At 33.4% G+C, this 25,700-nt stretch overlaps 2 protein-coding genes across 3 annotated transcripts in view; both read right to left on the bottom strand.

Moving 5' to 3' along the window:
• Positions 1-220: 220 nt before the first annotated feature.
• Positions 221-3,624, bottom strand: LOC113511593 (SH3 domain-binding glutamic acid-rich protein homolog). The gene is made up of 4 exons (XM_026895234.3): positions 3,458-3,624; positions 3,144-3,347; positions 2,710-2,814; positions 221-1,314 (listed from the first exon to the last, which is right to left on the bottom strand). The coding sequence occupies exons 1-4, from the start codon at positions 3,500-3,502 to the stop codon at positions 883-885; spliced, it is 786 nt and encodes a 261-aa protein (XP_026751035.1). The 5' UTR covers positions 3,503-3,624; the 3' UTR covers positions 221-882.
• A 1,992-nt stretch (positions 3,625-5,616) lies between these two features.
• The window catches only part of LOC113511790 (Golgi-associated PDZ and coiled-coil motif-containing protein-like), a 69,667-nt gene continuing 49,583 nt past the window's right edge, over positions 5,617-25,700 (bottom strand). Inside the window, exons 3-14 of one of the 2 annotated variants that reach the window (XM_052897846.1) lie at positions 21,218-21,272; positions 20,343-20,484; positions 19,045-19,150; positions 18,235-18,429; positions 15,923-16,048; positions 15,294-15,406; positions 14,662-14,769; positions 13,790-13,982; positions 12,925-12,999; positions 12,034-12,232; positions 10,987-11,104; positions 5,617-10,150 (exon numbers count right to left, since the gene is read on the bottom strand). In XM_052897846.1, the coding sequence (XP_052753806.1) occupies positions 10,030-10,150; positions 10,987-11,104; positions 12,034-12,232; positions 12,925-12,999; positions 13,790-13,982; positions 14,662-14,769; positions 15,294-15,406; positions 15,923-16,048; positions 18,235-18,429; positions 19,045-19,150; positions 20,343-20,484; positions 21,218-21,272 (1,551 nt within the window). In that variant the 3' untranslated portion in view covers positions 5,617-10,029. The remainder of the gene's footprint in view (positions 10,151-10,986; positions 11,105-12,033; positions 12,233-12,924; positions 13,000-13,789; positions 13,983-14,661; positions 14,770-15,293; positions 15,407-15,922; positions 16,049-18,234; positions 18,430-19,044; positions 19,151-20,342; positions 20,485-21,217; positions 21,273-25,700) is intronic. The other variant, XM_052897849.1, reaches the window with a different exon arrangement.

Genomic DNA, 25,700 nt, shown 5'->3' with positions numbered 1-25,700 from the left:
TTTGGCTTTATAAAAAAAGTTGTCGTGTAGGTATAAAAGATTAATAATGATTTGCATCACATAAGAATTTTAATAAGCGATTTGGAATTCAGATTACCTTCCACCTAAAGAACAAAGTACGAAAATATAGATAAATTCAAATACTGGCCCACATATATCCAAATAGTTTTAGGAGTCAAAACAAAATGGTTTAAGGATAGTGAAGATAAAAACAAAAGTGTTATAATTATATCATTTTTATATAATCGTATGAAAAAATTGTTAAATAAAAATTGTCTTTAATATTAATTCATGAAATACATCTGTCACAAAAGGTAGGGTATTACAACCAAAAAGTGTGTAAGATAAGAATGTACATTTATGCTATACTATTTCCAGATATAATAACTCTAAACAAGCAGCACCCATTAGGATAATAGTTACCATTTTTCAACATGATTGTTGACAATAATACAGCAAAAAAGGACATTCAGATACTCTCTTACGACATATAATCTTAACTCATATTTTTACGTGTATATAAAAATTTTATTAATTTATAAAATAGAGATGAACATTATTAATACTTTAAAAATAATACAAAGCCTTAATGAAAGGTAAAATTGTTAAATAAGACTCTTAATCTGGAACTTCATTAAAATTGATTAATAAAATCTAATGATTTATAATTATGATAATATAGGCCACTTCATAGAAAACATGTAACTACACTGTCACATAACACAAGTTCTCAACATATACTTCTTCGCATTATATACAATGACTAATCAGGCCAAAGAAGTGAATAATGATCATAAATAACAGAACAGACTTAATGATAGTGCTTGCTTAATGCTAAAGGGGCTTGATTTGAGCTGAGAAGCAAGTATCCAGTCAAGGCCATTACTCGGCTGCCGCGGCCTGTTCGCTTTGAATCAGAGCCTCTGATGGGTTATCTTTTTTCCTTTCCACAGCATCGGTATCTTCCTCGTCTGCTGTTTCTTTCTCCTCAGATTGTTCACGAGAGCTGACTGTTCCATTTTCATTTACAGATTCTTCTTTTTCTGGTGTATTCTCTTTTGATGATTTTTTAGATTCTACTTCATCTTCAGGTTTTGTTGGAGTGCCTTCTTTCTCGACTGACTGTTGCCTCTCTTGTGGTGTCTCATCAATAGGCGTACCCTCCTTTGACTTCTCGCCGCTTGCCGGAGTAGCTTCTCTTGAAGGTGTTTTATCTTTGACAGGGGTTCCTTCTTTAGGTGAACCACTTTTTTCTGTTTCCCTTTCTTGTGAGTTTTCCTTTGATTTTTGTCCATCAACATTTCCATTCACAGCCTAAAATGATAATTGAGTAAATTATTATATAAAAGATTTTAGAAATTTTTAAACATAGACTACCACACTACAGGCCATATGGTGGGACAGTGTTCTGATAATACTGTCTGATGAGCAGCCCAATATTCAAATGCCTGTGTAAGCAATCAGTAGTTTAAAGCAGTTTTGCATGTAATGCGGTCAGCTTGACCCCATAGAATATATAATTATAATGACCAATTTGGTATTTAAAAATTTTACTTTTTTCTTATTTAATGCCTTTTTCAAAAATTTTATCCAATTCTATAATTACACTGTTTTCAACAGTTTTACTAATATTTCAGAGGTTAAAAATGCTGAAATCTTCTTTTATATTAAAAAATAACAAAAAGTAAATTCCAAGTTGTTTAAAAATAAATATTTAGTATATCAAGTGATGCTTGAACAAATGATTGCTATTGTAAATTGATAACTGCACATTATTGGAGTTCAGTAACAGTCCTTTTCATCTCTTTGTGTTATTAATCACAATTAGACAAATTGTTATGACTTATTAACCGGAATACACAAATTTATACTTATGTCATGAATTATATACAGATGGTATTTTTTTGTTCTTAATTGCAAGTTGCTGTAGTCAAAATAAAAACCTTGATAAGTGTAAATAGTCACTAACGAATAATAACTAACATGAATCATACTACATTATACTGTATTGGGTTGACTGGAAGAGATCTCTGTCAGAGATATGCCTACCCTTACTCACAATATTTATAAATGCATTTACAATGTAATTTACAAGTGCAAAAAAGAACATATACATTATATTTGTTTATATTGGCTTTAGTTATATCTGACAATTCCGAAGTCAATATGTAAATAAAGTTATAAATAGTTATAATAAAATAGTCATTTTTGCTTAGGTTATTACATAGTGCAACTTATTACTTTGATGCACCAATAATAAATCAAATTAATTTATTTTGCATGCTAAAAATTTACTATATTCTTTCAAAATAATAAAGTTGAGATATCATATATATAAAAATATAATGTTATTCATATTATTTTACCTTTTTATATTATTAGATATTTTTATTTTATACTACCCATATCCTGCATCTTCACCCCCATGAAATAGTATATAAAGTATCCTATGTTCTAAGTTAGGATATAACCTATCCATATAACAAATTTTGCTCAAGTCTGTTCAGTAGTTTTTGTATGAAAATGCAGCAAACATATCTTTATAAAGTTTCTAATTTATAACTGTAGTATTATTATATATTATATATAATATAGGGGCTAAGGGAAACAGTAGTGAGTAATGATTCACTTTATATCAGAAATATGAATATTTGTAGACTCATGCAGTTTTGTCATACTACTAAATAAGAATGTATTATTTTCCTGTACCTTTTCAGTTTCAGCTTGAGATGTCTCCTCTTCTAATGGCACTTCTACTTTAAGAAACTGTTCCAAAGTGTCTACTTCGTTGGCTAGATCAAATTGGTCGTAATCCTAGAATAGTCAATCAAAAATATACATTACAATAAGTGCCAGATGGAAAAGTACTATACAATTCATATAATTAGGAAATGAATTATAAAAGGCATCAATAATGGATATTTATGTAGACTATATAAAATATTTCTCTTATATAAACCATCAAGCAATGTATATTTAACATTAAGTATCAAAATAGTCACAGATCACTAGGTAATATGAATTTTATAAGTAAGTGTGTACTCAAAGAGATTATTTGGCTTGGTATAATTGTTATCCTGATTTTTTGTTTACCAACATCACTGTAACATAACAAATGAAAATACATTTAGTATGAAACTTACCCCACAGTATTCCTCATCATTGAATATTTGTGGAGGAAGAGGTGACCGTGGATTAGGATCACTAACAGTGCCACCGTTTGACTTGGCATTGTTTTGCATAAAATCTTTATCATCCTCTCTTCCAGGTTCCGTTATGTCAATGACATCATATTTTATATTTTTCGAATCTAATATCATCAAAACACGTTGTTGTCGCTTCTTTACCTGGAAGTTTCGAAAGTCACGTAATCAAAAACAATCGTTTTGTGAATCAGCTCATTGAAATAAGTGAAAAATACCCGGCCAACCCAGGGCTTTTCTAATATTAAACGTACCTCTTTATTCCCAGAAATACCACTAATGTATACTTTGACGACCATAGCTGTAAATAAACTTCTTAAACTATTCTAACACGAATATTAACCGCAGTCACAATTTAATTAGAAACATAGGCTTGGCCATTAGTCAATCCTTATAAAATAATTCCGGATTTATTGACAGTTACTGTGTTACCATACTAAAATTTATTTTCTCCTATTATTTAAAAAAATAGTACTAGTATTGGTATTTTTTTTACGTTATGTATTCTATTTGTTATTATTTACTTATTATTATAATACTACTATTTGAAATTTAGATTTCAAATAGTAGTATTATATTTAAACTTAAGTAGATTTTCAACAATGTATTATTAAGTTTCACTAATTCCTTTACATCAAACTTCTCATACATCTATTTTAGCTATTGAAGTATTTTGTTTCTTGTCTTTGAACACCATACTATTTAAACGCAGAATTATAATGTTCTTCCTATTTACCTTTTAAAATAATTATGTCGATTTAATTCCAAGTGTTATAATTAATTTACAATTTAATTTGGCATCCACTTGCAAGATGTGTTATTGTCCTAAATGCTGGAAAAGAACAATATACATAACACAAAGAACACATATAATCATAAGAAAAATTTACCCATAAGAAATAAATCTAAGCAAGTATTGTTGTTCTTCACATATTTTTGGTTTCACAGGTGCTTTTATTGTTACTACTAAATATCAATAATTGATATTGCAAGGAAACACTGGTACGTTCCGTTTCAAGAGCAACGGAATGTCTACTTAAATTCATTGATCGGAGACAAGCAATATGGTAATTGCATAAAGGAATGCCTTTAGACTTTTTTTTAATGGGCGAAAATGGAATGGTAACCCCAACTACGCTAACGGGATACGCTGGCGGAACACCAGTGAAGGGTGATCGATGAGAATGAAAACAGGCCAGTTAGCCCATCCTGAAGAATTTAATTAGAATTTGCCACGATGGTATCCAGGAGGAACCGCGTGGAGGTCGACCTGACAGGGTATATTGCTAGTAATGGGGCTATGTAGGGGGAGGGGGAAAGGGACTGTTAGTAATGGAGACTAAAAATCCCATTACTAACAATCCCTTCTCATTGTATCTTTTGCGTTAATAGTAACTAAAACACAAACATACTAATACTTTTTACGCATGACAGTGGAATACACCATTGCTAGAAATATATTCTTGGAAACCATCGTGCTGAATTCCAGGTGTATTCATCGCAATGGGCTAAGTGACCTGCCTTTTTATTCTTACTTATCGTCTCTCGCTGGTGCCCCGCCAGCTTATACCGTTACACAGGCGGGAAAACCATTCCATTATCATCCATTAAAATAAAGACAGTGGATTACATATAACTTAGTATAAAGTACTTTATACTTCATAACCTAAGGTTGAATATTAATTCCGCCTGCGCTATCGGTATACGATAGTGGAGTACTAGTGAGTGATAATACGGATAAGGGGGGGGGGGGGGGGGGGGGATTGTTAGCAATGGAGTTTGGCAACTCCATTGCTAGCAATATGCTTTATTAGGTCGACCTCCACGTGGTTCCCCTGGAAACCATTGTGAACAATTCTTGTTGAATTCGTGGAGCTAACTGACCTGTTTCATCCTCACCTATCATCCTTCACTGGTGCCCCTCCGGCGTATACCAATAGTGCGGGTGGGGTTATCATTCCATTATCACCCATTAAAAAAAAACACGGATAAAGGTAGGTCAGTTGCTCCACTGTGACTAATAAGGTGAGTAGGTACTTAGTGCCTATTACATCCTAAGCCTCAAAAAATGTTCTACCTTTATTATTATGGTAAGTAGAAAATGCTTAATGTAGTATACTTACTAAAAAAAAAGTAAAGAAAAAATAGCAATGGTGCTGTAACAGTTTACCATCAGGAGAATCATATTTGTTAATTTATTAACTTGGTTATTAAAAGATGGCAATTTAAAATTTGCATTTGTGTCGTTGTGTTTGACCAGTTTCTTTAATTCCCTTTCTTTAACCACTTTTGTGGCTTATTCTTTTATCCACTTATTATAATAACAGATACAAATTACTTCATTCTCACATTACTTTTATAGTTGTAATACATTACAATAAGTAGGTATATAACTTAATAAAAAACATTTTAATTTTCATAAGTACAAATTTATTACAGTTCATAATTATCATACAGAAATGTATTGTCCTGTAAATATGAAAATCATAATACCTAACTACACACTATTGCGGTAATTTTATGGCAAATGCATCGCGAGCGCGTGTGGAATGTATGTATATATTTAACCTAATTTAAACTTTTATTACCGAAAAAAAACCTATTTCAATTTTAATATAATAGTATGGGTTGAACAAACAAAACACAACTGACAAATAATACAGTCGAATTGTAGACTTCTACATTTTTCGAAGTCAATTAAAAATAAAAATACAGTCTTCAGAAGTAATCAAACAAACGCAGTAATTTACATTTATCGTGCCTACCTACAGTTTTATTGTTAGCTTTTAATACCACAAATATATTTCCCACTCTGGTCATGATCAAAAATTTTATAATATCTTCTAACTTTAGAATAACTGTATTTTTTAACAACTTAGAATGGCAAACAAACTGACGGCCCACCTGATGGAAAGTGGTAACCGTCGCCTATAGACATGAGCAGTACCATGGATATAACAGAGTATACTGTTTCGTCAATGATACCCCCCATGCGTTCCCATTCCTGAGGACTCTGGTGTCATTCCTCTGTATCTTATAAATTCACTGTGTATGATGAACCTACATCTAATTTATTATACTTATTACTCCATTTCATAGAATAATGCATCCTAACTATGCAAGAGACAAAGACAGGTAAGTATTGTCATTGTTCAGGACAGTGATTCTCAAATTTTGGCCTTAATTTCTAGACACGTTGCGTGATTTAGAAATAAGCGAAGAAACGGATCGACGCAAATAGGTTTTATGATAAAATAAAAAAAAAATTAATTCTTTTACCTACAATACTCTTTAAGAACAGCTGATCAGTTTCTTGATCTCTGAGTTTTGTACAGTTCAGTCACTCGGTTCTATTACGCCTTATATCTAAAGGCGTAAACTCTGTAATTGAAATTACATATTCAGGGTCAATGTAAATAATTTCTTAATTCTATTTGTATAAGCAATGAATGTTTGGATGTTGTCTTGTTAGTGATGTGCGAAAATATTACTGGCAGGTATCCAAAGCATTACATTTGTTAGGTGTTACGTTGTCGTAAGCCTGTGATATGTATTTAATATTATTATCGTAGTTTCAATTAACGCCGCGCCTAACATATTACTACAATTTGCGGTAGTTTGTATGAATTCCGCCATTTGGCAACAAGTACAACAGTGACTGAATATAAACACAGTCCATTTATACTGGTACAGTGTATCTGCAGTGATTATCAATTAAGAATATATATATATATCAAATTATATAAGCATATATTTTCAGTGTTATTTATATGACATATCCGTGTGTGTAAATAGCCTGTGTCATTAGATTTACCACACACGAACTACTTGATATGAAGGCCGATAGATACATAGAAGTATTACTTAGACTGGATGACAAACAAATATACGTAAATTTTCCACAAAAATACCCTGTAACATTGAAATAATTAGATAGATACAAACTACTTTTCAGAAAATATCTTAATGCAAGGTAAGTTTGTAAATATAAAATTTATAATTTATTTTAACAAGCCGTCGACTAGTTGCGGAGATTAGCGTGAAAGAACATTGTGACAGGGAATGTTTATATATTAAGATATACGAGCTATAAATAAATTTATGATCATGACCAAAAGTATTAGTTTGATAATTTTGACAAATACTTCCAACATTCATTAAATTAAAAAATATCTAAAGTTCATAACTAATTTTATTGATATCAGACCTTCAGTTTAGAACATGATCGAGTAATTGCGACTGTTTTTATTAATCAAACCAGAAATAATGTTTGATAAATGTAGAAAATGCGATGTACTATCTCCATGTACTATTTTTATTGGACAATAGTTCTATTTGATTATACTCGTACATATAACTAGTTTTGGCTACAATATATGGAGGGTCCGAGATATTTAAAAAGCCATAAACAAATAAACATAAAATTAGACTATCGTAAAGAATGATTATCAATATACCGGTATGTAGTTAATATTTTCGTTTACTCAATACATAGTTATTATACAAGTACATTAAAAAAAATAATACGAATAATTCTATAATAATTATATAAACTACTTTATACACTATAATGTTATGAAAATAATTAACAATAACGTAAAAAAATATATAACAAAAATTATTAATTAAATTTTATATTCGGAATTACAATAAGGGTGCGTATTGACCGGGAGTACCTATATTTATTAGTACATGTAACATATTACAGAAATATGTTCTTTCTTACCGAATTCATTAATATAGTACTCTTGGTGAATAAGCACTCTTAGATTTATTTTATATTCTACATTATATTGCGAAAAAAAAAATACTAAATAAAATTGTAATATTACAACAGAGCTCCCTTCGCAGTAACCAGTATGTTAGGCCAACATTATTTCAATATTATTGATTACAATTGGCGCGGTATGCAAGAACAAGACTCACTCGTTTACAGCCAACTTGAATTGAACTGATACACATTCTCTTATTATCACCAACACAGACATTGATTTAAATAGATGTCGTAACTCTATGTATATTTTGTATTAGTTTTAGGCTCAGAAAAGCCTACAGGTGCAAAGCAAATTTTTCAATGAAAATGATTCATAGTTCCTAAGTTCAAAGTATGGACAGAAAGAGCATTACGGATGATTGGTGGAAAGAGTTCAGGTTCGTTCGAATCAATATATAGCTTTATGTAATATCACAGTAAGACGTTTAATAAGGATTGAATTACTTATTGTATAAATAGGTGTATTTACTTCATCTATCGTCATCTATGTCTGCGATCACCAAAGAATGCGTTTAATGAGGAAATACTACCAATTTTATAAACGATCCTACTCATTATTAGCAAAAGCATACTTTATATGAGATGTGTATCTGTCACTTTTAAGGATGTGCTACCACTAATCTCAGTATAGATAGATCTGTACAAACGTATGATTTAATTTCAAATATATCATCATCTTTTATATTAATTTATATTAATTAATTTACATATTAATTACCATGGACAAATTTTCGAGATCAAAGACTAAAAACAATATTTCAATTTTCTAAACTTTACACGATATTTTTAAGCATAAACAAAAATAACTAAAATCTCATTATTGAAAATAAAAATTCTCAGAATCGATAGACGCGTGAAGCAAGACCCGTAACAGCGGCACTACATATTTTAGTACTACACGCTACATTTAGAACCTTAAAACATAGGAATAGGTATGTTTTTATTTAAAAACTAAAGTTAGCTTTATATTACAGTGTAAACTCTATATAACGAAATTGAAGGGACGGAGCATTCATATAGATGGACTAATTTTGTTAAGTCGTGAAGGATGATAATACTCAAAGTAAACACGTCTTAGGCTAAACAACAAACAAGAGAACATACAGGTGTTGCTTTTATTTTTCATTTATAATTCTTGCTTTGGCAAATTTTTGACAAAGTTTTAAAATATGTACATATTATGTCAATACTTGACGTGCGAGTTACCGTTCATGGTGTCAATATACGTAGATAATAGGTAAAAACTAAATTTTATGTAGACAGATTAGACAGACAGACACATATTTTGGACAAATGTTCATTATGTCGTAATTCGTTATATAGAATTTAAAGTGTATTTCATAGCCGAGTCCAGAACAAACGTCACATGGGCAACTAATTTGAATTGAAATTAAAATCAAATAAAAAAAAAATACACTCGGTATTATTATATTACGTAAGATAAATCGATCACCGAATTCTATATCTGTATCATACCAGTGACCTTATTATATGAGGCAGAAATAAGGAACACCCACCTAATCTATAAAAGAATATTCACTACAGACACGAACATTATGAGTAGGTGGAACGTTACTTAAAATACCCAATATACGAACTGTATATTTGTGTCATACTTAGAAACTATTGTGATGCTCGCGTTATAGGCTTCCACTGTTTATGTAAGATTTATAATAAAATAATCATAATGTAATAGGGAAATTTCTTACTGCGATGATAATCGTAACTATAATTTATAGATAGCTAGCTGTACTAAGAATTAATTTTTATTTAAAAAAATCTCTAAATAAAACTTAGTTTGCTGAATAGTGGCCAGTGTGGTTTTATCCCACCTGCTTTTTATTCATTCTTCATGATGAGCGTTCAAGCGGCAGTACTTGTAGCGAAGAAGTAATGTGACGGAGCTTATCTGGCGCTAGTGACTTCATATCTAAGGAAGGTTGTGGATATGCTCATTGAGAGTGGAAATGAGCGGGGCGAGAAGGGCAAAGAGAGCAAAGGATACAAAACGGGAGGGCGTGGAGGGCTGGTCCAGGGGGGGGGGGGGAGAGTTCAGACGGGGGTGCCAAAGTCAGGGTCTCCGTCGCCAGCGAGCAGCCGCGCCGGGAACTTGGCGCGCTCCGCGTCCCCGTTCGTCAACACACTGTCCATCACTCTTCGCGCTGAGCCTATTCTGCAATGGAGAAATTACATTAATCTATACTTATACGAGTAATAAATCTGTAGAGAGGTCAATTCTGTACATGAAATATATTTCCAAAACAACTATCAGGGGGTGATTAGTGATCGATACTAATGCCAAAAATGCAATCAGTAAAATTTTGTCTGTCTGTATGCTCGTTATAGAAACAAAAACTACTCGACGGATTTTAACGAAACTTGGTACAATTACTCTTCATACTCCTGGGCAGGTTATATAGTATATTTTTCATCACGCTACGATCAATAGGTACAGAGCTGTGAAGGGAAATGTGTCTGTTACATCAAAACCACTGAAACTTGAGGAAGGATATAGGCTACTTATTTTACGAAAAACGACGGAAACGCGGACGAAGTCGCTGGCAACAGCTAGTATAATAATCAATTAGCCTGCTCACACGAGTGGACTAATTACGTGTAATATAATATTTACACATTCAAAAATTCAAGTAATAAATTCTGCTAAATACCCAGCGAACACATAAGTGGACCTATTTTGTATACTTTGAGCTATTCAATTCTCAATTCTAATATCAATTTGTTTTTAAATGAATTTTTCAATTTTATTCAAATTTTTAATAGCGCGAGAATTTTAGGGTTCTTTCGGTATATAAAAGTGCGTGTACATAACAATGCAGGAAATTCAATAAATAGTTATATAGGTATCGTTCAAAGTACTCAGTTGCTGTAGTGGTGGCATCGGTATAAAGTTTCCGCCTAGTTATGAAATTTATTCATTTATGGAAACTGTTATTAGTTTTGAGTTTGGTATAATTATTGGTTACATCTAAACCTGTATAGCCAAGTTACCTGAAGCCTTTGCTCTCTCTCCTGAGGGGCCTGGCGTCGCCGTTGTGTTTGGTCAGCTTAGCATCCGCCTCGACGGCTGGCGGCGGCGCCTGCTCGACCGCCGGTGACGACTCCGGCACTAGCGATACCACCATTTTGAACACTACTCACTAGCAATACTTATATCTAGATGGCCTATATTTCGAAATTAAGTTGTTGCTAATTTGATAAATAATGTAAATATAACCTCTAATTTCTACCAATGAATGTGGTTGTGAATAAAATTAGGTGAAAATTTATTTTATACGTTCATGTAATGATTACATTTATGTTATTTTAAACATTTTTGTATAATTTTTGTTTATAACAGATATCCAATTTTTTTTAATATCTGTTTTGTAAATTTACATTCGAATAAGAAGTGAAAGATATTGATAAAATACTTGTTACTTTAGTAAAAATAAAGTGTAACATTAATGGAGTGTATTTTTTTTTAATATTCTTGCTCATATTGTTAGTTCATGATGTTAATAATAATCAAGAAAAAGCTTGGATACTGCAGTATGATCTTTTTAATGTATATAAACTTACATTTGTATTTTGCTCAAAGTCAAATGATATCTTTATTACTAAATGGACTTTTAGACGTCATTCTCTAAATTTATATCTAAAACTAATATTATAATTTGATAATTTCACGGAAATAGTATTTTATAGACCATCATAAACTAAATTTATAATATTTTTGAGATTCAACTCATGAAATTCAACTATTGAAAATTTATTTAATATTGAAATAAACACTAGAATAAATAAATATTGCGCTGGGATATCAACATGAAATTTTAATTTTAGTTATAGATTAAGAAAGTGGCGCTTCATAAACGACCCGTTGTGTTTTTTTTTATTAGTTTCTATTCAGTGCTCAGATTACATTCACTTGGTTGTGACCTTCTAGAGGTAGCAAACAAATGTAATTTGTTACTATTACTAATGAAAACGATGGATCTAAAGTTAAACAAAATCTTGGAAGTATTTCGCTTTAGTGTAAAATATATGAATACTGACTGCCATCTGAGATGGTGGTAGTGTCACTGGGGGCGGCAGTAGTTCTGCTGATGGCCGCTGGGGCGTCAGGGGCTGTGGCGGTGGGGGCGGCGGAAGCAGCGGGGACAACGGAGGCGGCAGGGACGGCGGCAGCAGGCGGGGGCTCCGCCACCGAGGCCTCCGTTTGTAACGCCTGGTACGTGCCTTTCGTACGCCAGTCCTGTTATAATAATACGAGTCAACTATCAGCCGCTATATATACATATATATATATTTAAATAAACATAATTTCAAACATTTCATAATTTGTTACTTCTTTTTAAAACTATTCTTTTTAAATAAGAAGGATCTTAATTCGGTGTTTATTTTTCGGTAAGTGTTTTTTTTATATGTGTTATCTCATAATACCGGGGGAAAGGGATTGTTAGTAATGGAGACTGAGAATCCTATTGCTAGCAATTTACCCAACCAGGTCGACTTCCTCGCGGTTCTCCCTGGAAACTATCATGGTTAATTCCTGATGAATTCATCATGATGGGCTAACTGGCCTGTTTTCATTCTCATCTATCACCCTTCACTGGTGCTCCGCCAGCGTATCCTGTTAGCGCAGGCGGGGTTACCATACCATTTTCACCCATCAAAAAAAAAACTCATAATACCTCATAAAAAAAGGATTTACATACATACTGGTCCCATATAAATTTTATCAAAATCGATTCAGTAGTTTACTTTTTAAATCAAAATAACTGGTTTTTCCACAACTGAAGTCGGCTTTTTTGTGAAGTATAATCTTAATTATCTCGATGTACAGTAATAAAAGAATAACCACAATATCAAGAAGGACCTCTTGAGATATTATTTCCATATTCAAGTAATATTTCAAACTGGTAAAAATAAAGAGATACTAATTACCTGAGGCGTGTGGTGCTGCGGGCGGGGGCGCCGCACGTGTACCGGCGTGGAGCGGGCCGACCGCACCCGTGGAACCTACACATAAATCTCATCTTACTTAATCATCTTATAGAAGTTTTCATAGAGCAAAATAATGATTACAGAATACAGAATGTTTCTTATTTATCATTTACATGCTACAAACGTTCAATGTACGAGTCTCATTATAAAGATAACGTTTATGATTTGTCCCAAATGATCGTCACACTATTGTAAGATATAGCGTGTTTAAGATTGAAAATTTGTTTTTCAATTCTCCTTTTAGTGTGTAAAAGGATGTTTTATAATTTACTATTATAATGCGACAATATAATGTACTACTTTATCATTTCGATATAATGGGAAAGCAAGATGTATGCGCAGCTGTATGTGTTTTAACTTTACACGATTATATAGTAGACACACACAGAAAAGAGTCTTCATAAAATTGCATATATTTTGCTCTCTTTTGATTTTCCTTATGTGAAAGTGAGTTTCTTTATTAAGATATTAATTTAATTACTATGAAGTTTGGCATTCACGTACTATATGGGATAGAGAAAGCTAGTTTTCATCGCGGTCAACAAACTTATCTCGGTAACACAGCTGAAATCGGAAATTACAAAAACACCTAATATGCCACAACTATTTTTTTACTTCAAAGTGCCATATTTTAAGATGGATTTTAAACCTTATAACGGACTCCGTCTGATTTATTCGACAAAACTTGTCAAGCCTTTTACACCTGTATCGGATTTATCTATTTTGTTGAGCGCTAACGGTAAGGGAACTACTATAAGTGCAAATGCTTGTATGTCATTGTAAATTGCATAAAGAGAAAGTTAACCTGGTATGTATCTGGCTCGAGGCGCGCTTCGATCTTGATGGAGTCATCGTCCATGTCGAGTATGGATAGATTATTGTTGATGGAGTTGTAGTCAGGGTAGGCGACCGGCGGCCGATACTGCGGCGACGAGCAAGCGCTGCCCGACCTCGATCCCGACCCCGATCTTGATCTGGACCCCGCCTCTGACTCCGGCCTACGTATCAACAAACAAATATTTTCTTTACAAATACGCATTGCAATTTTTTTTTATATACAACTTAGAATGGCAAACAAGCTGACGGCCCACCTGATGTAAAGTAGTAACCGTCGCCTATAGACATGAGCAGTACCATGGACATAACAGTGTACTGTTTCACCCATAATACTCCTCATGCGTTGCCATTCCTGAGGACTCAGGTGTTATTTCTCTGTACCCTGTAAATTCATACTATCCCACCCTTTAAACCGAAACACAGCCATGCAAACACAACTGCTTCACGGCTGAAACACGAATGGGACAGAGGTACCCAAGCAATCGACTTTTGACGATTGCTTGGGTACCTCTATATATAACGAGATATATATAACGAGACTTTGTAAGTCTCCCTCTAGTAAATATTTTCTATTACAGGTCTTTTATAAAATAATAGCAACTCGTCACGGTTTCGTACAGCTTTTTAAAAAAATAAAATATATAGCCATGTTACTAATTAATAGTGTAGCTTTCTATAGGTGAAAGAATTATTAAAATCGGTTAATTAGTTCTCAGTTAATCCGTTACATATAAACATACAAAAAAAAAACAAAAATTCCTGTTTATTAATATTAATGTCGATGAAATACAGGAGTAGATATAATATACATAATGGATGAAAATGACTATGATGGACGACCTGTAGGTATACCTGGTGTAGTCAGGTGTTCGCGGCGCAGTGGGTGTGGCGCCCGAGCCGTCCTGTTCTCCCCCGAACACCTCTCCGTCTTCGGGGTACAGTGGAAATCTGTAACAATATCAACAATATAATATATAATGGTCAGAAAAAAACCAGCAACATTAATCGTGATAAAATTACTAGAGTGTAAATCCTATTAACTGCAAAAAAATTTTTCTATACCATGAAGGTGGCAAACAAGAATAAAGCTTGTCTGATGGTAAATGTTCGCTCTGGCTTATGGACACCTGCAGCACTAGGAGTGTCACGTGCGCATAATACTCGCTAATGCCTATGGTATTGTCATTGTCGATAGACGATAGTAATCATATCCTATTAGGTGGGTTGTTAGCTTGTTTGCCATTCTAAGTATCAAAATATACATGTTGTGTCTACCTAGTTCCAAATATTCAAATCGGTTTAGTATTGAAATTCCGCATTTCTGAAACTGCTTAAAAATATAATTTAGTACTCACAATTGTAACCTGAGATCTGTAATTAATAGTTCATACAGTGTTTTATGATAGTTTCATTGGTATAACTTGTTATATCATTATTTTTAGCAAATTAGTTATATTTTCTTTTATAATTACCTGTAGTTATCTTCTGATAGCCTATCGTCGTCATCAGTCGCTATAAATTGAACGCAAAGCGCGCAGTCACCCTTCACACTCTGTAATGCCTGCACTGCTTCTTTGTGACACGCCTACAATGGAAATATTATATTATACAAATGAAATTATTTTAAAATACATTTTATTTAAATAGGTTTTTACAAAGGCTCTTTTTTTGGTACTGTTTATCCCATGGGAAAAAAAAAACAAAATTATTCTTTCAAACTATTCTTTATTTTTTTTTTTAGATATCTTTAATTGTTGAAATGATAAAATTCTAAAGAGCTGAAAAGGTTCCTAGGTCTTTTAAGGGTTTTAAAAGATAAAGACAAGAGCAACGTGATTTACAACAAAAAATACATACTACATCAGATGAATTTATCTATATTCAAATAATAATTATGCGATAAAAAAAAAAGTGGAAGGGATGTAAATCCGCATTCGCTAAGCACAACTACAGTAAACTACCGCTTCATTAGTCAGCCGATTTTCAAAAGCAATCCGATGTTGCTGTTATATACGTTGTAGCGTGGTGGCGCCACCTCCGCAGAGCCTTTGTTTGAACTGCCCTATCGTGAGCTATACAGAACGATGGTATGGTACAGTACCTGCGTGAGGTCGAGGTCGTTGATGGCGAGGATGGCGTCGCCGACGTACAGCTCTCCGGTGAGCGCGGCTGGCCCGCCCGCCTCCAGTTCCGAGATTAGGATCGGCACGCCGTGCTCGCGGCCGCCCTGAACACCATATTATTTGATTATTATCATGTTAGATTTACACGACTTTGCCCACGTAAACGGGATAAATAGTATAATTTCCAATAGTACATGGGCAGGGGGAAAGGGATTGTTAGAGTCTAATTGAGCCACTGCTAGCAATACACCCTCCTATCAGATCGACCTCCACGTGGTTCCCCTTGGAAACCATCGTGGTTAATTCTAGTGGAATTCATCACGATGGGCTAACTGACCTGCCTTTTCAACCTCAACTATCATCCCTGCACTGATGCCATGCCAGCGTATCTCGATAGTGCAGGCAGGGTTATAATTCTATTATTACTCATTAAAAAAATAGTACATTGGCATGAAATTTGGTATATGTATAAAATTTTTCATGCTGATCGAATAATAATAAAAGAATTAATGACTGTCAATAATTTAGTTAATTTTAAACTTTAGCGTTGTTTACACATATTTTAAATACAGAATAGGGACCTTTGCAAGTAAATAGTACCCATATATTTGCTTCTTTATTACCGACGTTTCATCGCATTAAGTCCCGATTGTATATTTAAAATATAATAATTTATTTGAAATTTTCTGATTTAGGTTACGTTAATATAATTTTATCATTACTAACATTAAAAATGTTTTTCTCTCTTTCCATGGGTAGGCAGGTAGGTTAAGTTAGAGGAATACGTTCAAAGAACGACAGGGCTGATATACCTAAGAAAAACCCTTAAAAAAGGTAAAACCCTTAAAAATAAAATTTCCTAACGTGTGGTCATCATCGAAATATGTCAAGTACTCTGATAATGAACTTGTCCACTTTTGTCACTACAGTAATGCAACAATTTAACATAATGTCTCAGCTTCTAATCCCACGGGTTCGATTTGGGGAAAATACCAGAGGGAGACTTTGTACAAAAGTCGACTGCTTGGGTACCTCTGTCCCATTCGCGTTTCAACCATGAAGCAGTTGTGTTTGCATGGCTGTGTTTCGGTTTGAAGGGTGGGATATGGCGTGAATTTACAGGGTACAGAGGAATAACATTTGAGTCCTTAGGAATGGCAACGCATGGGGGGTATCATGGGCAAAACAGTATACTCTGTTATGTCCATGGTACTGCTCATGTTTATAGGCGACGGTTACCACTTTCCATCAGGTGGGCCGTCAGCTTGTTTGCCATTCTAAGTTGCATAAAAAAAATACATTTGTATTGATTATTGTAGACGTTTCTATATATAGGTATATATTTATAAACAAAATTAAGTACCAAACTGCAACAAAATATTCCTAATAGACATTCCCCAATTATAATATTAATTAATTATTGGTTGTTAATTGTAAAAGCGACCTACAGCTAACTTATTATATAATTAAACCGTTCCGTGTTGCAATCGTCTCTTAAAGACAATAAACAATTCATTACGCGGTGACTAATGAGTATTCGGAACTTTCAGAATGTGTAACTAATGGACGTTCACTCATTGGAAATCTTTAAAACCGTTTAGAAAGTAAACAGTGGACTTAAATGATGATGCCAACGTTATGGCTATTACGAATGCCAGCTGGCAACAATAACCAAAGAGTAGATACCTATTGTTTATTGTCACAATAGGGAAAGAAATTAGAATAGTAATTCTTTACTAATATTTTAAATGCGGAAGAGAATTTGTTTATTTGTCGTTTCTTGGCGTTCTAACGGCTCAACCGACTGTTGTGAAATTTGGCATATTCTTAGTATTTTTAATAAATTATCGATTGATTTATAAGGACAGGAAAGACATAGGCTTCTTTTTATAGCTGTGAAAGTGAATGTTTATTGTAACTTAACTGCAATGAATTTCGTATATACATATTATTTGATATAGAAAAATATATAGACTACTGCTTTTACTGATGGATGGATTAACATAATTATTAATATTATGAATGTATAAGTTCTTTTGTTTTTTGAAACCTTATTAGCATAATCAAAAATGGTTACGAATAGCATATTTGGTACACAGTAGTATTATTTGAGATAGAGAAAGTAACATGTGTTACATTTGTACCCGATAAATTAAAAAAGAAAATACGATTTCGCGTTAATGTTAAAATTACCCATCATGGATACAAGAACTTATTTTGACATTGGAAATAAAAATCTGCCTTTCGTGTCGACTAATTAAAAAGCTTGTCTATAATTAAAAATACTTACTGTAACAGAAATACCGAGTCCGAGGTGCGGAGAGCGACGCACGCGCACTGTGCGCGGGCGTGCGCGGTGCGCATGCGCTGCGTGCGCGGTGTTAGAAGCGAGCGCAGGTGGCGGCGGCCGCGCCGGCCGGGGCGACACGCCGCGGCACACGCGCACCAACGTCTTGTGACGCTGCAGCAGGATCTCCGCTTCCACCTGCAGTCACAGTATTACTTGCCCTTGACATTCAATTTTGTAATAATGCGACGTCTTTAGGACTCATACAGAAGTGAACCTCTTTATTAGCAGAAAATGATATTCTCAGTTGTTTACTGAGAACTTGTTATGAATTCGTGTGTAAAAAAATACAATTCTTTTTACGGAGCACAAATACGATGTAAATTTTTTCTTGTCTGCGAAGTCTCTTAGCTTTTTCCATAAGTAATTTACTGAGTACAGAGGAATAACACCTGAGTCCTCAGGAATGGCAACGCATGGGGGGTATCATGGGCGAAACAGTATACTCTGTTATATCCATGGTACTGCTCATATCTATAGACGACGGTTACCACTTTCCATTAGGTGGGCCGTTAGCTTGCTTGCCATTCTAAGTTGTATAAAAAAAAGTAATTTTTAATGTCTGTAGCTACAAATTTTAATTTATTTGATCCCTATGATTGGCGGCGTGTTAAATTACTGACGTCGACTAAGTTTCTGGGTATTTAATAAATATCATTGTGTTAATTCTAGAAATTTGCGATAAACTCGCCTCCTGTGCCTAAATTATGAGTAAATCGGTTTTATTATTAATATTATATAACAATGACATACCTGAGCCCATAATGAATCTCTAAGTTCAGCACGCATGTCCCTCCCAAGCAATTGTAACTGCTGAATTCTTCCTGCTAATTCCTTATCCAAATATTTCGTAGCCAGTCTGTCGGACAAATATAACAAATAAAAATATAAAAGTGCACTTATTTAATGGCCATATCAGTTTATAATTAATTTGCAATAACTAAATAAATAAAGCTTGTTTAGTCTCGCTGAAAGTAGCTCCCCTAGACAAGTGGCAAACGAATCTACGGGACGATAGGTACGTTTTCAGTACCGCGCGATCATTCTATTTATGCATATAGAAAAATAGAATAGACATCGTCATCACATAATAGTGGCAACCTATTGCTAACAAATTCGTATGTTACTTGTCTAGGTGATCTGGTCAGCCATGTCGGGACCTCTAGGCAATGCATGTCTCGTTAAAAAACTGTTATAATATTATTCTACATATAATAATTTTAAATACATTATGAATTATATTGAGAAATTTTGATATAACAAGATAAAGATTTATTTTGAATAAGTACCTTATGGAACCACAAATATTTTGCATTAAGTTTCCTTTTGTTGCTACATTAATTTTCTTTTTTTTTCTTGTTTAGTTATGTATTTTTATTATTATTATTTCATTTTAAATGTATTTTAACTTTCGAGTGCCTCAATGATAAAATTGTATAAGAACTCGACTGTAAATGGCAATAAATATGGACTAAGCCTGCGAGCCTAGAGTAGTAATATCACTGTTTAGTAATTATATATATATATATATATATATATATATATATATATATATATATATATATATATATATATATATATATATATAATATATATATATATATATATATATATATATAATAATAATAATAATAAAAAATATATTTTGATTAATCCTTATAAAAAATAGTATTGTTCAAGGCTCTATATTATTTTTTAAATGTTTTAAACACATGTGTATTAAAAACATACGTGACAAATCACAAATAGCCATTTTAGTTTGCAATGACTTGAAATCACACTCGCTATTATTTGCTACTATTTGATTTTTATGGTAAGAGTAAACGAATACACATTTTAGAAACGACATAGCTGGAGTAACTATGATTTGACGTAGCATATGAAATTTCACTTGGGACATGTGAAATATTCCAAGCATACCTGGAGATAATTTACAGTTCCGACTTTACTTTGTTTTGTACAGCTATAGATAACAGAAAACATGTTACATAAAATCGGCGAAGTAATATCATAATAGTACTAATTGATATTAATTTATGCTATGACAGTACCTAGCACCAAATAGTTCGGAATGTAATGCAAGTACAGTCTCACGCAGCGCGGCATTTTCCCGCGCTAGTTGGTTCGCCTCCGATCGGGCACGTGCAGCCTCCGGCACGTTGCCAGCGGCGTCGCCGCCATCCTGGCATCTGCCTGTACACCAGAATAAACTTTTAGGAAGGGGGAACTTACATTTACTAACAACAAAGAAATAAAATTATAGTTTTTTTTGTTGATGGTCTCTTCCCAACATGACTAAATTGTGCACATCTCAGCCCTGAAGTAGGAATTCTACAAAAAATATCGTGTGACATAATGAACGGCAACGAACAAAAAAACCGTTTACACCTTTCATTTTTGCTAGAATTAAAATCTAGGCTAAGTATTTGTACAATATGGTCGAGTTGAGAGACCGATACAAAGAATAAAGATTATCCTTGTACGAAATTAGTTACTTCATTGTAAAGTACATTAAGTGAACTGAGTTCAAACGCAAATTTACTGTACATAGATATTGTATTGACTTGATCAACATTTTCCTTGAAATAAACAAGATTTTTTTATGTTCATAATATTGATGATTCTTGGAACTGGGCGTATTGAATATAAAAACGCTAGTATATACCGTAATACTGTCAAAATCTTGTACATTCTACACACAACTAAGCATTTATAAGTATTTTTAAAGACCACTTCTGTAGTAGATTTCAAAAGAACAAGTCAAAGAAATACATTTGATAACATTAGTTAATCTTATATGTACGAGAAATTTTCATATACACAATAAAAACAATGTCATAAATAAAGACAATGTCAGGCAATGTGCAGCCGTCCTTATTCCTTTTATAGCTATTTATATGCATTTTATATTTGCATGTACATTTACCGGCGGTCGTCGCGCGTGCTTGCACCAATTCAGCTCTCATATCCACGAGTTCCGCCTGCAAAAAAGGAAAAAAATGTGTTACAGCATGGCGTTTGAAAAAAAGAGAAGTATTGTATTACAACAGCATGTAGTATCGTATATCATTCCAGTGATTCGGCGTGACAATAGAATTTAATCTACAGTCCAAATCAGTAGTGGCGTAAATCCGAATTTAAGTGAACAGATGGCTTTCGTGGGTTGTCGGCACGCGCACCTAATCATTTGACCCTCCAATCCTGTACTAATCTATTTAACATCATTGACTCTTCACATATTATCGTCCAGATAATCTTTATATATGTATATAAATTTAGTAGGCATTTATAATTCCAATCATATTAACAATTACAATACATCAATAAATTAAAATTAAGATACAATTTCGTACCTATAATTTCTTATATCTTATACCCGGATAAATATAATAAATTACTAATGATAAACTACATTATTTCTTGCACACTAGCTAACTTGCATAATAAAGAGTAACATGACGAAAATAATAAATCCAAACCTATTTGGATAGAGTTACTCGATTCGACGAAATCTGATAAAAACAGGTATATACAGTTATAATTTTTTTTTTAATAACTCTTAATAAGTATACACGTATACGACAAACACGGCGTATACGAGTAGGTAAGCTCTTTAAAAAGGTGAACATGAGTACATTAACATAAAATAAGACAAGAGGACGTCGTTTTACAGCCGGGTCAGTGAAAAATTGCTGCATCACTCACTATGTTGCGTATCTAGGCACATAGCAATCGACTATAAACTAAACAATGTTGCGAGCCAAACCAGATTGCATTCTTCATAAGATTGTATTTCTTTGTGATCATTACATTAAATCTCTGGGAAGGTGGGCTGTACTGCAGGAGCTGGATATTAGTAATATTCGTGTCAGTAAGACGGAAGTGCAATGATATCGCTTTAGCTGCAAGCGAGTGCAGCGGCGATCTCAAGTGGATGCAATGTGAGCCACACACCGCTGCAGCTGTGCGAACGCGGTGGTCCTTACTTAATACACAAATATCATCTCACCTAGCTAGTGCACAGTGTTTCAGAGTCGAACATTTGTATAAAATGTTTCAGATGAACTTGTAACTTTGACTATTTATACGTAAGAATCTTTTTACTTATAAATAGTCAAAGTTACAAGCTTATGAGTCAGTGCCAGTAAATAAAATTGGTCGTAAATTTGAGTTAATATCCTGTATATTATATCAAAAGTACAGCCAATTCTAATAAGCTCGATGACAATTAAATGTTACGATATCTACTCAAAAAACTGTCACAGAATTTCTGCGGTCTGCATGAAAATACAACTTGTATAACGTTAGATGACCAATTGACCGTATCGATGTCAATATTTTGTTAGATATATAGTCAGGATTAGGAACTGACAAACCATACACGCTTGTACTAGATACGTAAGAATTTCTTTAGTTATATTTATTTCCAACTTAATTTATGTATAAAAGCATTTAACAACTAGAAAATATTAATGTATCGGAGCATTCAAATTAAAATGCCAAATAGTCAGTGTCTTATCGTCGACTCGTCCTCAAGTCTAGTCGTTACCTACATACTGAAGTCACATTTAGCACCACACCCTTTGCCATTTTCCTTGGCACACTAAGCGTATAATATGCAATCCTAAATAGTAGCACTGTAGTGATGTATATTTCTATTTTTTTGTTATGTTTGTATTTAGTTAGGATCCGCCTCGTAGTACGTAAAGCTATAGTCAATAAACACGACCTACGCCGATTTCATTCAAGATCATTATCGTTTGAATAACGAGTGGGTGTCTGTTGTAACGAGCTTTTGTGAATATAATAACAAAAACGTATATCGTATTCACATTAGATGCACGCAATATTACAATAAATGAACAGTTAACTTGTAACCGAGACAATGAATACGGTTCATTAGGGCCTCAATAAAATACGAGAAACACATCCCAAATGCCGGCGGCAATCTAAATATCATTTTCGATGACAACTTGCTCTGTTACTGTCAGGTCTTCCCTAATTAAGTTGCGAGTTATTGCGATATGTACTTTGGTTACTAAAGCAGCGACGCTAGCGTTACATACCGTAGACCAATGAGTAGCAGAGTTAAAATTTGTAGCGATGTGCTCGCTGAGGGATCGACGAAAGTCTTTCATAAGTTGCTATGTGGGCGCTGATGGTAGATAACGTCTAAAAGTTAGAAGATTGATTCACCGCACTGCTGTATATATCATTGCACGGATCTTAGATACATGAGCGATTTGATGGCTGGGCGCACGCGCCACCATCTACACGTCGGCTTGACAATTCGTCTCAGGCAATAACAATAAATCTTCAATAGTGTCGACGTTTTAACTTGTTGCTGGTTTTATGGTATGAAATTTGAAGCTTCTTGTATAACTACAATATTTCGATAGTAGTTGTTAAGGTGGAGTTGGACTAAAGAACATAAAACACTGAACAAGTTTAGATTATAAGAACAAGATACAACATACTTTTTTTTCGCGTATGCAAATGATTTACTAAAGAATGTATTTAGCTATCTCTTATGAGGTATATATTTTACTAGTTTAGTTTAAACGCACCTTTACTGTATACGAATGAACTAAACTGCCACTACACGTACTACGACCACACAATATGCGCAGCATCGAAATTATGTTTATTACATTATTTTGTAACATGAAACGTCTTTCAAAAAGTCGATCTTTTTGAAAGACGTTTCATGTTACAAAAACTCGTAAAAATGAATAATTTTCTTTTGATTGGTAATCTTTACATACAAAACCTTGATCAATGTCAATAAAAATATAAAATAATGTAGTAATATAGTATTGTATTATTGATGCTAATATTATATATCAGTTACTAGCTGTAACCCATAATTTTGTTCTAGTAAAATAGAATAAAGTGAATCATATGTGGTTGAAATAGGTTTGATACAGAAATATATCTCATTTCTCTAACAAATCTTCTAAAGCATGAGATAAAAAATTGTTGATGTGGTAGTTTTTGATGAGCACAACATTAATATTAGTTATGCGTTCACATCAATGTAGAAACACTAGATATAATTCGTGCATGCAACGGTCTATACTAACACTTACAAGTTGCGTATTACTTTATTTACATGCGTTTTGTGAATGGCTGCAGTCTCATCACGCCGAGGACAAAACTGTCCACCCCACTGACTCTTCACTCATTGCAAGTCATGGCGCTAATCATTACTAGCTAACATTTATGCAACTGAATGAAGTCTAGCATTTTATTTAATAGTTATTAAGAAATACTTATTTACTATTTTAAAATATTTTTATTTATTTATTTATTCATTAGTACATATGTACATAATGGCGGACTTAATGCTAAAAGCATTCTCTCCCAGTCAACCATAGGGAAGTGTCAGAATACTCGAATGCGGTACTACTAATTATTGATATACATACATACTAAAATTACATATATGCTACTGGCAATCACTAATATTTAGTAAATATTCATTCATTCATACTAATATCTACAGTAAAATAATAACTAGACTATCGCTGTACACAGGAGATATTTAAGAAACTGATGTAAGGGGTCTTAATTAGAAGAATAAAAGCTAAAATATTAATTTCTAGAATTTTGATCTGTTTGTTTCTATGTTTGTTTCGGCATCATACAAAAATTACTACACCAAATCGAACGCTATTTTCCACATTTGTATTTCTAAAAGTCTAATTTAAAATCTGGTATATGTTACATCTTGAGGCGCTATCTAGAAGCGATTACCTACTTCCAAAATCAACGCGTATAAAGTAAAGGATAAAAGCTAGTCATAAGATAAAAATAAATTATGCTTGGTGGTATAAATTGCATTTACCATATCTGTGCAATTGTATGAAACCATTGTAAAAGATTTTAGTAAAAAAGCAATGAGAAAATCCTTATTTTTGTAATCGATAAAAAATGTAATCGCAGATCAATCATCATCATAATAGTACCAGGGAATCCGCTTAGGAACCGCTGTTGAGCTCACCCACGCCGCGACAACACTCGACTCGACTCGACGCTTGTGCAACAGCCCTTAAACTTGTATTGAGAATATACGGTTACATATTCGTGTGCTGCAATGGATGCATTACCATAAAATTTATTTTCATCCGATCACTTGTACATGAAACGTTCATTGTGCACTATTATTGAACGGTCGGAGATGACCGTATGAATCTATTCTAAACAATGGTGAGAGTCGGAGATGCACCGAGATGGACCGCCACCCAGGAAACGGATGTTATCAGAGAATGGATGGTGGATGAGCACGCGGCGGGGGCTCGCTTCGGCCATTTACACTATCTGCCGCAAACGTTACCGACAATATTACTTTCTACAGTGGAATCAATTTATTTTACTTATTAGAATAAAGAGATATGTTTACAAATTAA

Source organism: Galleria mellonella, unplaced genomic scaffold (genome assembly GCF_026898425.1).
Source record: "Galleria mellonella isolate WM207_F2 unplaced genomic scaffold, CSIRO_AGI_GalMel_v1 utg117, whole genome shotgun sequence".
NCBI lineage: Eukaryota > Metazoa > Arthropoda > Insecta > Lepidoptera > Pyralidae > Galleria > Galleria mellonella.
The sequence above is the reverse complement of the archived record's forward strand: the minus strand, read 5'-3'. Positions and strand labels throughout refer to the sequence as shown.